This window comes from Zalophus californianus, chromosome 13, assembly GCF_009762305.2.
Source record: "Zalophus californianus isolate mZalCal1 chromosome 13, mZalCal1.pri.v2, whole genome shotgun sequence".
Lineage (NCBI taxonomy): Eukaryota > Metazoa > Chordata > Mammalia > Carnivora > Otariidae > Zalophus > Zalophus californianus.
In genome coordinates, this window is record NC_045607.1 from 36,391,101 (window position 1) to 36,405,280 (window position 14,180).

Consider the following 14,180-nt stretch of genomic DNA (forward strand, 5'->3'; position numbering starts at 1 on the left):
GTTTAATAAATGGATCTGGTTCTAAGAAAGATCTAAGAGAGTTTAGAATCTTCTTTCTGTTGGTGGATGAAGTCACTCAGGAAAAGCATACTAAGATAAGTAGAGAACCTAGTACTAATCTTTGGGAACCAATATTTAAGGTGTGTAAAGGGGATAAAGCTATATGGTTAAAGGATGTGGTCATACGGAGGCCAAGATAGAGTTTAGCAACAAAGGGCAGAAAAGTGCAGTGGAGCTGAAGAAGAAGAGAAAGAGGGTGGGGAAGGCAGTGGGGATCTGTGGGCCAATGATATTGCTTGGACGTTGTTGTCACTGGGATCCAACAGATCATACACATCTCTCCACTCCAAAATAAGCAATTTATTACTCCATATACCTCTCAGAAACAATTTCCCAAGTACAAACAATTTCTTCTCAAAGTAATTTTATGGAATGAAGACAAATGTTCATCAATTGTGGCTTATACCCTCTCAAGAAAAGATTTTTAAACATCCCCAGCAGTCTCCCTCTCCCAGTTCTGAAGCCTGAAAAGGTGTCAGTTCTTGGGTAAAAGGGGTCAACGAGAGGGGAAGAAGGCAAAATCTTGAGCTGTCTTATCAAGGCAGGAACCAGCTCCTCTTTTTTTTTGTTCCAGGAACTCTCCTTCAGCTTTTTATGACCAACTTTTCATAGCTGCCTCCTTCTTTTGAGACATAGGGCCAGCAAAAGACTTACCCTGAAGCCCCCAGATAAACCTGAGAAGGGTGTCTGGATGGGATATGTTTGTGTGGGGCCCTGGCAAGGTTTATGGTTGCTCTGGGTGTGGGAAACAGGGACCAAAGTAAGATTCTTAGGTCATATATTTTTTTTCTCTTTCCCACATTGCCCCTCTTCACTCACCACTTCCATATTTGCTTGTTTGGATTAAAACTTGGAAGGGTTGATGGAAGGGAAGCCTGATGTCACTTTTTCTTGAAATGCTGCAATTCTGACAGATATCTGGAGGCTCTTTCTTTACCTTTCCTTGCCTTCCTGGGCACAACCTTCTAGGAAACGAAGAGGCTGAGTCCCTGGAGTGAGCGCAGAAGGGCAGGTTTCTGTTAGTTTCCCGGGGGCTCTAAATCCATCCTTATTCAGTTGTGTAATAAAGGGAGGAAGAGCAATGACTGATTCCTTTGGGATTTCCCTAAGGGCCTCTACTTTTTAAAAGGAAAGCTGTTTTTCTTGAATACCCTGTCCTTCATTGTTTTGCCTGAAGTGATGAGGGCCCCAAAGCCCTGTTTGTGGGAGAATGCATAGGCAGAACGTCGAGAGCTTGCGTATTTCAGTTTGGTCCGGGTAGGGGGTGGCAGTGGAGGTCTCTTGCAAAGATGAATTCTGTCCATAATCTATAGTCAGAGCATGGAGGACAGGGTTTTTATCCACAGAGGCAAAGGCAAAGAGGGCCATAAATTATATCTGGGTAGATTCCTTGTTGCACTCACCTTGTCCACGTTGACAGGCCAGAATAGTGGCTTGAGAAATTGGTACCCAATCACAGGCAAAATACAGAGGACCACGCTGAGGATAATAATCAGCCACATTTGTGGCAGGTTCAGAGTGTTCCTGGCCACACCTGTAAACAATGAGGTGGGAAAGGGCGGCTGAACCAGAGCCTAGAGGAAGGGGACTGTCATCCAGAACTTAGATACCTCTCCATTCCAAAGAAGGAAATTATTGTTTTGGAGACCATTAAGTTTCCTAATAATATAAATGCAGGGGCACCTGGGTGGCTCAGGTGGTTGACTGTCTGCCTTCGGCTCAGGTCCTGATCCCAGGGTCCTGGGATCGAGCCCCACATTGGGCTCCTGGCTCAGCGGGGAGCCTGCTTCTCCCTCTCCCTCGTCTCGCCCCCTGCTCATGCTCTCTCTCTCTCTGTATCTCTGTGTCTCAAATGAATAAATAAAATCTTAAAAAAAAAATAAGTGCAGAATTACAGTGAGGTCCTTTGTACCACTAAAGTCACGGGGAATTCACATGCCTCTAAAGGCTGGGCTGGGCAGGAGAGTGGGGGTAGGTTATAGGAATCCTGGAACATTGGCCTGGACACAAAAATGGGATACAGGGTTTTGGAGGGGAAAAATGAGTGCCTTGATGAGAGGTGAGAGGCAGCTACACCTATTACCTGTCCTCTCTGTATTTTGTTCCCATCAAAGTAGAATGAAAGGTAGGGAAATTAATACGGGAGACAATAAGGCAGTATGCCACAGTAGAAAGGATACTGGACTGGGAACCAGGAGAGCTAGATTTGAGTAATTTAATTTTTAAAAACCTTCAGTCTCTAAAATGGTGCTAATAATTCTTGCCCTTTCTACCTCATAGGATGCTTGTAAAGATTAAGTTAGATAAGAAATTTGAAAATATCTTAGAAAATCTAATGGGTAAAATATTTCCCTAGCTAGATTTTGAGTCCTTTTAGGGCAGAGACCATGTCTTATTCCTATCTATATTCACAGAGCCTAGTACATAGTAATAACTGCTCAGTGAACATTTATTAAACAAATGTACTTGGTTCACACTTCCCAACCCTATCCCCCACCTCCTTGCCACACACTGGGTGGGCATAGCCTTACCTAGGAATTGGAAGACGTTGGGGAACATTAGGCACAAGCCATCACTGTACAGGAAGATTAAGATGCAAAAGTAGAAACCCAGGCTGCCCCAGGTGAAGATGTGGCTTATCACCGTCCAGTAGGTTGTATCCAGGGCAATCTGAAAAGCACTCTCTTATGTGCAATACTCTACAGCCTGGGACATATCAGCCACCTCCCTTCTCCAGTCCGCAGTGGAGAATGATCCCTTCCTGCTTTCCCTCCCACCTTCTTTCCCTTTCTTCCAGACAGGCTCCCCAACCAATCCTCCCTCACCAACCCCTCCCTCCACTCCCCCAGCCACACCTGCATTGTGACCACGGACAGCAAGGCGGTCTGAACTATCAGGGAGAAGGACTGGTAGTCGGAGATCTCTTTCCCATCACTGCGCACTGAGTTGTGCATGGACCTCATAGGGATAAAGAACAGCACGAAGGAACTATAGATCCCACGCACTAAACACTTCACAAATTCCTTCTTGTTGAAATAGAGGTTGTGCTGGCCTGGATCATACAGCTCTGGGAAGCGAAGACTCCACGTTTCATTCACATCCTGGAAGTACCAGAGGGTAAGGAGGAAGGCTCAGGGTCTCTCCATAGAAGGTCCCATCTCCATCAGAGTAGAAGTTTCCCTCCTCACTTCATCTGCTGACAGGCTGCCTAGGAGCTTCCTCATGGATTACTTGAGAAGTGGAACCAGAGAACAGAGCAGTGACCACAGACCCTTCCTGAAGTCCTATACTCAAGGCAAGGGATCTAGGTAGTGGAAGAAAGCTAGGAGAAGGTCAAGGTGGTGGTAAGGACCTAGAAGCAGATAGGATAGGGGAGATGGGGGGTAATTAGGGTTGGTTGGAGGTAGCTGGAAGGGAGGATGGGAGCTTGGGATGGGGTGCAGTTGGTACATGAGTCCCCAGTTTTAAGTGTTCCTTTAGTTGAATATTTTTTTTGTGTCAAAAGCCAATAAAAGGAGAGGGGAAGCCAATGGGGACCAGCTAGTCACATGGAGGTTTCCATGTTCTGTGATGCTCTTCCCATTCCCATAGCTACCGGTGAACTCAGGTGACAGGATTTCTCTATGTGAATGCCACTGGATCATCTTCATCTCCTAAATCTGAAACTTGGGATAACAAAGCTTGGGGCTTGTTTTTGAGAGGCTGTGGATCCCTAGAATTAGCCAATTGAAGCTTCATAGGACACAATTCATCTCTCTTGTTGCTCTGTGGCTAGCAGCTACCTTGGGGAGAATTTTACTTCCTACCCTGATGGAGACCAGGAACCATGATCCCATGATGTCCTCTTTCAGCTATTTTATTCCTCTTTGGAGGCTTCTTTTCTATTTATTGTGCCCAAGACTAGAGGTTGGGATAGAAGAGGAGGGAGAGGTATGGTACTAGGATCCCCAATGCCCAGGAAATTTCTGACAGGGACAGATGATATCCCATAGGCTGACTCCCTATGACTCAAAATATTATACCCACATTCCCATGCCTTGGCATTCAGGACTCTCAACGAGGCCACCCTGCATTGGCTTATCATCTCTATATGGATCTCTCCTTTCTTGAAGCCCCTTGCTTTACCTAGTCTTTCTCCAATAACTCTTATTTCCTTTCGCTACCTTTCATGCACACTCAATTTACTATAAAGCACAATTTCTATGTTTCTCTCTACAAAAACAAAATTGACACAGGAAAACTTGGATTTCTAAAACTGATGATTATTCTCTGTAAAGGAAAATTCTTTACTTTATCCATGATACCTCTCCAGGTGATGAGCTCCCTTCCTTGTTCTAGACATTATTCCATTTACAGCTGACTTAGTAGAACTCAGCTCTTGTCCTCCCCACTCTTGGGAATACTCCTCAAGGGCCCAGGGGCTTTAGCCCTGACTAAGAGGCTTGCTGCTGGTCTTACCTGATCAAACAGACTCAAGCCCAGGACAGGGAGGGAGGTGTAGACCAGGTTGTAGAAAGTGATAAACCAGGTATCATAAACAGTCTAGGAGAGTACCAAGGAGATTTCTTAGATTCCTCTCTTTTCTAAAGCCCCAGCTCTACCTCCCAGGTTCAATAGAGGTCCTTCTGGCCCCCACCTACCCATCACTACACTAACCTAGGGCAGGATTTGGATTTCAGAAATCTGACAGAGAAGGCTGACCCCCATCTCTATTTGGTCCTACTCTAGTTAGAACCCTGGGTCCCAGGCTGGGGCAAGGCCACATCAAGCTTGTTTGTGACCAACCCTACAAGGTTGATTTGGACCAACCCTACCATGACCTGCACTGCCCATCCTTGCACAGAAAAGATCCAGAGTGCCTGCTAGGGAATGCTAGCTGTACCCCTGCACTCTCAGGCATGTAAGCCTCTGGGTTCTTTTATCTGATTTATGGCATTCAGTAGCTTCTATAACATGGACACTTTCTAACATTGGTAAGTAGAATAGACTCAATGACCCTTTCCTAGCTAGATGCTCCATCCTGGGGTCCAAAGAGGGCTCCTTTACCAGCCACAAGGGGTCAGCAAAACACACACATATGCATACACCTCTCACAAACTAAAATGGCTTTGTTACACACTGTGGGTATACAAGTCTACTACTTTCCGCTGAACAGTCTGTTTCCCCCAGAGCCCAAGGCCACAAAAGTAGTAGGTATTTCCCAACATAATCATTCCTGAGGTGGTCTTTCTTGGGAATCTGAGAACCCTGAAAAACTTCTCATAGGAAAAGGGATTCCTCGTAGAACATCAAAATCCAGGTGCCACTTTTCCCCACTACTGTCGGGGAGATTTCATACTCAAATGTGGAATTAATTCATTAGAGCAACAACAGTGTATGTTTGGGGCAGGGAGAAGGGGTGTCGGGGTGGGGAAGTAGAAGTAAGGGAAGCTGTGTCTGAAGTATGGCTACAGGTGAACACCATAGCTAGCCTGTCTGGCAAGACTCAGAGGCCCCTTGAGGCTTAGCCTGTTCCATAAAAATTGTTTTGGATGCTAAAAATACCTCCCAGATCCAAGCATTTTCCCATATTATTTATGTTTGGAAACTAGGTCTCCATGTCAGGTAAAAGGTGAAATATCTTATGGGAGAGTTTTGGAGGTAGGAGTCAAGTCCAAGTCAGAGCCAAGCCAGAAAAGTTAGGGTTTGGAAATCTAAGGTTAAATGTAAGGTTAGGAGATGGGATCAGCATGGGTGAGGACCTTTATGCTTAACTGACTGAGCAACCCAGGTGCCCCCATGTGAGGAGCTTTATGGATGGATGGCAATATGTCATACATTGGTCTCTAGAAAAGAAAAAGGGTCTGAGATGGCTGAAGTGGGGGTGAGTAAAGAAGACCCAGCTGACCAGAGTGGGGAATACCACCTGATCTCCTACCTGTGCAGAGAACCCACTGAAGAAGGCATACCAGAAGTGCACCAGGGTGAAGGCAAAGTTTTTGTAAAAGAAGTAGCTGAGGAACTTGCAAATGCGATTATAGGACCAGCGGCCATGGACCAAGAGTAGACGCTGAAGATAGTGGAACTGGGAGAAGGCGTAGTCACTGTTGAGCATGGCCTGCATTCCCTCCTGGCCGCTGATGCCAACCCCAATGTGGGCAGCTGCAAAGAAATCCCAGAAGCTTCTCAACCATAGAGCTTGTCTGTTGGGCTCCCAGCCTGGGAAGTGTAAAAGAAAGGCTGAGATCATGTTGTATAAATTATTTTACATTGGAAAACACCACCCAGCTCAAAATGGCACACACTAAGTGGAGCCTTTTCTCTGTAGTGGATTGCCCTTTTCCTTAGTGGATTGTCAGAAAACAGCTCCTTCATCTGCACTTTGTTTTGGATGCTGCCACTCAGGAATGCCTGTCATGGCTAGTACTAGAAAGCTCTCCTGGATGGTCTTTGTACCTACTATAGCCATCTAGGCTCTTTCCTGCTCTCTAGATGCTGAGGTAAAGATTTCTTGTTATCTTTTGAAGCCACTTACATCAATTAAAGATGCAGGATGGATGTCAATCTAAATTAATATTTAATTACCAAAGTTTATCTAAAGAGCTAAAATCCAACTGTTAGGAGGAAATAAGTGATGTACATACTTTGTTAGTGAGAAGCAAGTTCTTCAAGAGGCCTAAAATGACTTTTTCTGGATAAAACAGGGATTATACTTGATGGAAAATAAGACCGAAGTTCTTAAATGTTTTAATTAGTCTGTTGTAGTATAAGGTAAATTCATTGATCTTCTGGTATATACCTATTGCAATGCTTAATGGAATAGTTGAAACCTTTAAGGCCCTAAAAACCAGAGAAGTTCTAGAAAGTGAGGAAAAGAGCAAGAACACTTTCTAGTATTAAAGCCGAGGGTAGAATGTCTGCTAGTGTTTCCTATATTTCATAGAACCACAAGTTGCTTTCCTGGATGGGAAGAGAGGTTGGACTACAGGACCTCTAGATGTTGTCCATATTTCATAGAACCACAAGTTGCTGAAAGCTAACAATACTCAGCTGAAATTAAAACTAGTTTCAGCCATTTGCTTCTGTTGGTCCAAAGCATTAGTAAGTTGGCTATTCTCCTCCAGCCAGGGGAGTCAGGGCAAGTTCTCATGAACACTGCCTCAGGGGAGAAGAGATCCTTACATTGTGCCTCATAGCTAATTCCCTGGTTGAGCAGTCCTGTCTTCTGCCTAACATTGCTCAGGCATACAGCCTTCAAAAAAGGAACAGACTATGACTCTTGCCCAGTGGTTGTTTATGTAGGCTTTGATACCATCTTGGAAAGATGGTATGGTAGTTGCATGGCCTGTTCTGTGAATATATGCATATGTTCTTATTCCTGTAAGAATAAGGCATATTTGTGTCTGTGTGTGTTAAGTGCATGAAGTTGAATATGTGTGTGTGTCTGCATAGGGACTGATGTATACAGGTGTAAATAAGGGGGAATGCAGGTATAGAGGAGCATGAATTAGGTTGTAAGTAGTACATTATATTGTACATTATAAATGTATAATACATATGATATGCAGGAGTGTGAACCAACAACACAGTGCCACCCAGGTTGGTTTTTGCCCATGGAGGAAGGAAAGGGCAAGCCTTTGGTTGGAGGTTACTGTCCCCCAACCCTCACATGCCTTTGATCATGCTGACGTCATTGGCCCCATCCCCGATGGCCAGTGTCACCACCTTCTTGTACCTCTTCACCAGCTCTACCACTTGGGCCTTCTGAAGGGGTGTCATTCGGCAGCAGATTACCCCCTTGCACATGCACGCTGTTCGCAGCAGTTCCAACTCCAGGTTCCCTTCTAGAGCATAGGCCTGCAGTACCAGGACACACCCACATTTCAGGTTGCCCCAAAAGGCTCTCAGGACAGGATCTTCCTAGGCCCTTCCCCATATCCATACTCTCCTGTACTACATAGGTCAGGCAGAGTGGCTCCCAGGTGCTCCACTCCTGAGGGAGGCTAAGTCCCCAAGTCAGTTCTAGGCATCCTCATATCTGATCCAGCCTCCAATGGGAAACTGGTCAGCCTCTCTCACTGGGTCAAATAAGTTAACTGGGCTATAAGGCCAAGTGACTTTTTAGAGGACCTGGTTCTGTTTGCTTTCCCTCTTCCCCTAACTGATAGGCCACATCGTAGTGAAGAATTTGGATAAGGAAGGAACATGCTCTTGGCTTCTCTTTCCTCATTATTCCTGCCTAGAGAAAGGTAGGGAGAAGTGTCTGTCAGGAAAGGGCACCAGAAGAGAGGGGAAAAAGGTGACTCATGAAATAGACAAGGGGTCTTAAAATTTCCCTGAAGCGGGCTGGACCTAGGAAAAAAATTCCTTGGGAGAAAAGAATAGAGTTGTAGCTCTGTGTTGCCCACCAGACTGTAGCCATTGATGATCAAGCCATAGTTGCCATTGGGCACCTCCTCAGGTACTCTGAAGGGCATATGGGGCTTCGTGGTGAGGTAAGTGTTTACTGGGTCTGATTCCAGTAGAGACTCAGGTTTCATCTTGACCCTTGCTGACCTGAAAGCCAAGAGTAGTAGTTAATGTCTGACTGAAAGCCCCAGAACTTAGGAAAGTAAAAGTGTCCCAGAATGAAAGCGGGCAAGGTAGATACAGAGCCTCTACAAAGCCCCAGCCAGGATCTCAAACTCGGCTGCCTCCTGAGAACTGCCATTGTCTCAGGTCCCTGACCGTCCACACACCACACTTCTCCAACTCCTTGAGCCGTAAAGCATCTTCCCAAAATTATCTCAAATATTTTAGGTTTTTTGTTTTCCCCTTCTCCGTTTCTTCTTTGTTCCTTCCAACAGTGTGGGGGTCATACTAAATGAAGAGCTGTGGCAGTTCTCCCATCTGTACCTGAGCTCTTGCCGAACAGTCTCATCATTCTTGCCTTCCACGATGAACATCCCATCCATTTCATCATCAAATATGTTGCAGGCATAGGCAATGTTTACAGCAGTCTCTGCAGGGAAGGGGGAACACTGGCGACATTTTGGCTGGGACAGGGTCTTTACAAAAGTGTATACATACATAGGCACTAATGGTGGGCAGCAGAGCCCATTTGTCCACATTTGCCATGGATGCAGTCAAAGTATGTTTTCCATGAGTCAGTGGAGACCATATTCAAACACACAGGAATGGTCAGCCTAGTACAGACTTGTGAGTTACTTATCAATAACTAGGATCATTCTGGCTTAGTTTTTCTTTTTCTTTCATTTTTTAACAAGGAACACTTCATGAATTTGCCTGTCATCCTTGTGCAGGGGCCATGCTAACCTTCTCTGTATCATTCTAATTTTAGTATATGTGCCACTGAAGCCAGCACCATTCTGCCTTAGCCTTCCAACAGGGCCTTCCCCTATTTCCTACAACAATTCCACTCTGTATCCACTTCTCCAAACAGTCAGGATGTATTTCCCTGTGCCTGCTTTTATGCCAGATTTTATGGGGGACTGGGATATGTTTCGGTTATGGTCTTTTCTTTACATCAAGAACTCTGGAATTTGGACTAAATTCATACTAAGGAAAAAAAATTACAAAAATTAAATCCTGATCCCTCACTGCAAGTGGTATCAAAATTCAGAGGAGAGATTGCATAGAAAGTCATAGAAACTTTCTTGGGAAAAGACTCTGAAGGATGAGTAAGACTCGTTTAGGGGAAGGAAAAAAGATTTCAAATGGGTACACAACCCAAACAGAGACCCTAGAGTAGGAACTGGATTGTTTGGGACACTAAAGATAATGGTCACATCAGGATGCTCTATGTAGGTAGTTACAGATTATCAAGACCTCAGAGAGTGGAGTCTGACTTTACTACATAAAGTTTCTGAAGGTTTCTGAGCAGAGGAATAACATATAAAAGTAATATATTTTAGTAAGATTAAGCTGATGGTTGTAAGTAGGCTACACTGAAATCAATAAGGACAAGAGACAGCAATCAGAAGTTTTTGCACAAGTACAATCAACAGGGGACAAAGGTTGAACTAGGGTGGTGGCGCAGTCAAGGGCATCTTCAGAAGACTTGGTGGGACATGGTGAGATAATGAGTCTTTGGGACAATAGAGAGGGTACAGTCAAAGGTACTTCCAAAGTTTTTAGCTTGTGGGTTCCTGGATGACAGGGGTCATGTCTGATTGAATCATCTCTGTGTCCCCACTGCCTAATACAGAATCCAGCATAAAGTATACTCTTAGAAAACTGTGTACAAGACTAGGAGTGAAGGTGTCCTGTAAGGACGTGACCTGGATTATAAGGTATTTGTTAAATAAATGGCTAAGAAAAAAAGAAGACACAAAATAAAAGAAATGGCTAAGGTGGACAGAAAAGAGGACTGGTCAAGTGAGGAGCTTCCCCTTACCTTGCTTATCTCCAGTTAAGACCCACATCTTAATTTTGGCTTTGTTCAGGGTGGTGATTGTCTCAGGTACACCGTCCTGCAGCTTGTCTTCTATGGCTGTGGCCCCTAACAGCTTTGAACAGAGAGAGCAGTGAGTGAGGAAAAGGCGGAATGTCACAGCATTTAGTGCTACCCAACAACTCAGCGGGCACCTCATCATCCTTTAGCAAGCTGGCTCTGTCCTGACATGAGGATCCAAATGGTATAAAATTCAGCACCCTCTGCCTCTCAACAGATGCAAGTTGTCAACCACATAAATCAAATTTAGACACAGAATGTTAGGGATCAAAGAGGGAAAAGACTTGCCCAAGTCATACATGAAGCCCTGTGCCACTTCTAAACCATCTGTTTCTCAACATACTTTCACTGCTCTTTTGCTTCACAGCACACTTCCTGGCTTTCCAGTGTTGACCATAGGGATGGGCACCAGGACTCAGTCTGAGGAACTGACAGATGGACAAACAATTGGCTGATTTCTGCTAGGCCTCCAGAAGGACAGATTAGAAATACTAACCACAGAACTGATGATGGAAGGAAATGTGTGACCTTTGGAATTTCTGTTTTCCCATTTGGTATCAGCAATTTCTCTTTTAATAGCAGAGCCAGCCTGTATCAGTCTGGTCAAAAACTTTGGGGTCATTCTTAACTTCTCTTTCTCTCATATCCTATAATCTAATATATTAGCAAATTCTGTTGGCTCTACCTTTAAAAAATGTACAGAATTTGATGACTCCTCACCACTTCCACTACTTCTATCTGGTCCAAGCCATCATCATCTCTCACTTGTACTATTACAACTATCTTCTAATTTGTCTCCCTGGGTCTGTCCTTGCTCCCCTCTAGTATAATCTCAACACAGCAGCCAGAGTGACTGTTCTAAAAGCCATCACATCAGGGTGCCTGGGTGGCTCAGTCAGTTGGGTGTCTGACTCTTGATTTTGGCTCAGGTCATGATCTCAGGGTCCTGGGATCAAGCCCCATGTCTGGCTCTGCACTCAGAGCAGAGTCTCCTTGTCCCTCTCCCTCTGCTCCTCCCCCTGCTCACACACTCTCTCTCTCTCAGATAAATAAATAATAAACGAACAAGTAAGTCTTTTTAAAAAAAGCTATCACATCACTTCTTTGGTTGAATTCTTCAATGGCTTTCCATATCTCATTGTAAGTACTTATACTGGCCTATGAGGGCACTCTACTACTTCTCTGTCTCATGTCCTTTTATTCACTCCTCCTCACTTATACTGTATCAGCCACACTAGCTGACTTGCTGTTCAACTAACAAGTTAGGCCTATTCCTGTTTCAGGGCTTCCACTCATGCCATTCTCTCTGTCTGGAAAGCTAATTCCCCAGAGATCTGTTTGGCTTGCCACCTTCTTCAGGTTTCTGCTCAGACTAAGTGAAGACTAAGTACCCTGTATAAAATAGTAACTATACTCTGCCCTCTCCAAAACATTCATGCATATGCTGATAACTCCTTAGCTTTCTCCCTGGGTTTATTTTCTCCCATAGCACTTTCATTATCTAACATACTATATATGTTACTTTTTTGTCTGTTTTGTCTGCTGCTACATGCTCAGGGCTTAAAACATGCCTGGCACCCAGAAGGCACTTAATAAATATGTTGAATGAATGAGTGAATATTTCCATCAATTAGTTCTGGATAATCTAATCTGTGTATTATTAAGATCCTCATTTTTCCCAGATTACTTAGCTTCTGTGAGCAGCTTTGGGATAAAATTTATAACTAGTACATTCCCCCCCCGCCCCATGATTTATGGATTTCAAAGATCCGGGACATCCTGAATCAGCTTGGATTCCAGTATCTTGTATCCGGAGAGCCTGAACCTATTGATTTGCTGGAAGCCACTTTCAGAGACCTTGCTCTGCTCAGTCTGCTGACTGCCACCCCCAATCCTGCCCGCAATCTGTTCCTGGCTTCCTCACACTAACCATCAAGTCTTTTTCGATCTCTTCATAGACATCTGACATTTTATCTTCCCGATTTTCCAAAGACAGGCATGCTTCACTGTGCTTCTTGCTCCAGGCCTGGTAGAATGCATTATCCAATTCTCGGTAGGCCACCATGAGGGTGCGGAGGCCTTCAACAGCAAAATCCTGCAAGACGTGTGTGCACTGAGTAGGCCTGGGCTGGGTGAGGGCTGAGTTTAGGAAAAAGCAGACTGACCCCACCAACCCATTTGCCTGCAAAATAGGATTTAGTGATTAGTACCATGGGGCTAGTACCTAGCTTAACCACAAAACAACCATTGAGCTTTCTCAGCAAAATGTCCTAAAGGTGGCGCCAGCATAGCTGGGGGCAAAGTTTGAAAGTACTTCTGAAATATAGAAAGTTCTAGCTTTTACCTGTAGTTAGATAATTTGTTGTGTGACCCTGGGAAAAATCAAGGCTTCTAGATTTCTTTGTTGTAAAACTGGGATAATAATTCACTGCTTACAGAGAGGATAATGATGTCTGTAATATGAGAATGGAATACTAAAGTAAAAAGGAGTTGTTATAAAACATACTCAAAGGACTTACTATCTTTTACAACCATACATTCATTTTTTAAAAAAAGATTTTATTTATTTATTTGATAGAGAGATAGCAAGAGCAGGAACACAAGCAGGGGGAGCAGGAGAGGGAGAAGCAGGCTCCCCCGCTGAACAGGGAGCCTGACCAGGACCCTAGGATCATGACCAGAGCCGAAGGCAGACACTTAACTGACTGAGCCACCCAGGCGCCCCATATATTCATTTTATTTTCCTCTTTCCCTGCCTTCCTTCAAGCATCCAACAGGCCCCTCAAAAGCACACACACTTGTATATTTGTCTACAGCTGATTGGCTCAGTTGATTAGCCACAGCCAACTGTGTTAATGAGGCACTGTGGAAATGCTCTCTGGATGAGTTAGCATTTTTTGCTCTGTGACCACCAGTATATCCCAACTAACCACAGTTAACTATCTTGTAAAGTATACTCTTGATCATAAGGAGATCTGAGTGAGAGTGTGTGTAGTTTAGGGCAGAACTCATATCCAACTGAAGATGAGTTAGAAGATTTTATGTCCTGAGAATTGCACATGAATAAAAATTCTACATGATCACTGTTATAGTGAGCTTCAAAATAATTCACTTTGGCATTATAAGAGCAAAGAGAAAAAGAATTTTATCATCCTGATATTCTGCTCTTAGTTCCCTGTGAAACTCCTCGGTGTTTGACATTAGTTGTCAGGTGAAATGAACATAAAACAATATATGTACGGAATGCCATCTCTTAAACCTCTGTACTATTAGCAGATGAAGCTATGAAAAGAAGCCTGAGAGAAGATCTCAGAGACTTCTTAGAAGGAAGAGATATGACAGAAACTGATCTTGCATAGGATATTAAACAAGGTTTAACACAGACAGATTCTTAATTCATTCAACAAATAATTTAGCAGTCTGTGGTTGAAGTTATTTCTTACTTACCCCTTACTTGTGTTTTTTTCTTTTCTATGTGGTGAGCAAATCCTGACTGCTGCTTGTTTTTATATGACCTGTTTGCTGATTCCTGTCTTAGAGGGCCTGGAGCTGTGCTTTTGTAAGAGTTTTTGAATCTTGACTCCTGAGTATAAGCCTCACTCTTACAAGTTTATCATCTGTGGTTAATAGATTGTAGTGTAGTCAGGCTTTATTATGGGTGTCTGTTAAGGTGGGTAGCAGGACACAG

At 44.0% G+C, this 14,180-nt stretch overlaps 1 protein-coding gene and 1 non-coding gene across 4 annotated transcripts in view; both read right to left on the reverse strand.

Moving 5' to 3' along the window:
• Positions 1-350: 350 nt before the first annotated feature.
• Positions 351-14,180, reverse strand: part of LOC113933991 (phospholipid-transporting ATPase FetA-like) — a 118,428-nt gene continuing 104,598 nt past the window's right edge. For 2 of the 3 annotated variants that reach the window (XM_027614402.2, XM_027614403.2), the window contains 11 exons: positions 12,423-12,587; positions 10,436-10,547; positions 8,935-9,040; positions 8,448-8,595; positions 7,713-7,896; positions 5,978-6,258; positions 4,519-4,602; positions 2,916-3,161; positions 2,592-2,730; positions 1,464-1,594; positions 351-1,367 (listed from right to left, as the gene is read on the reverse strand). In XM_027614402.2, coding sequence (XP_027470203.2) covers positions 1,176-1,367; positions 1,464-1,594; positions 2,592-2,730; positions 2,916-3,161; positions 4,519-4,602; positions 5,978-6,258; positions 7,713-7,896; positions 8,448-8,595; positions 8,935-9,040; positions 10,436-10,547; positions 12,423-12,587 — 1,788 coding nt within the window. In that variant the 3' untranslated portion in view covers positions 351-1,175. The remainder of the gene's footprint in view (positions 1,368-1,463; positions 1,595-2,591; positions 2,731-2,915; positions 3,162-4,518; positions 4,603-5,977; positions 6,259-7,712; positions 7,897-8,447; positions 8,596-8,934; positions 9,041-10,435; positions 10,548-12,422; positions 12,588-14,180) is intronic. The other variant, XM_027614404.2, reaches the window with a different exon arrangement.
• On the reverse strand, positions 9,297-9,403 carry LOC113935247. Its single transcript, XR_003523986.1, has one exon. It is a non-coding gene; the product is annotated as a U6 spliceosomal RNA (small nuclear RNA).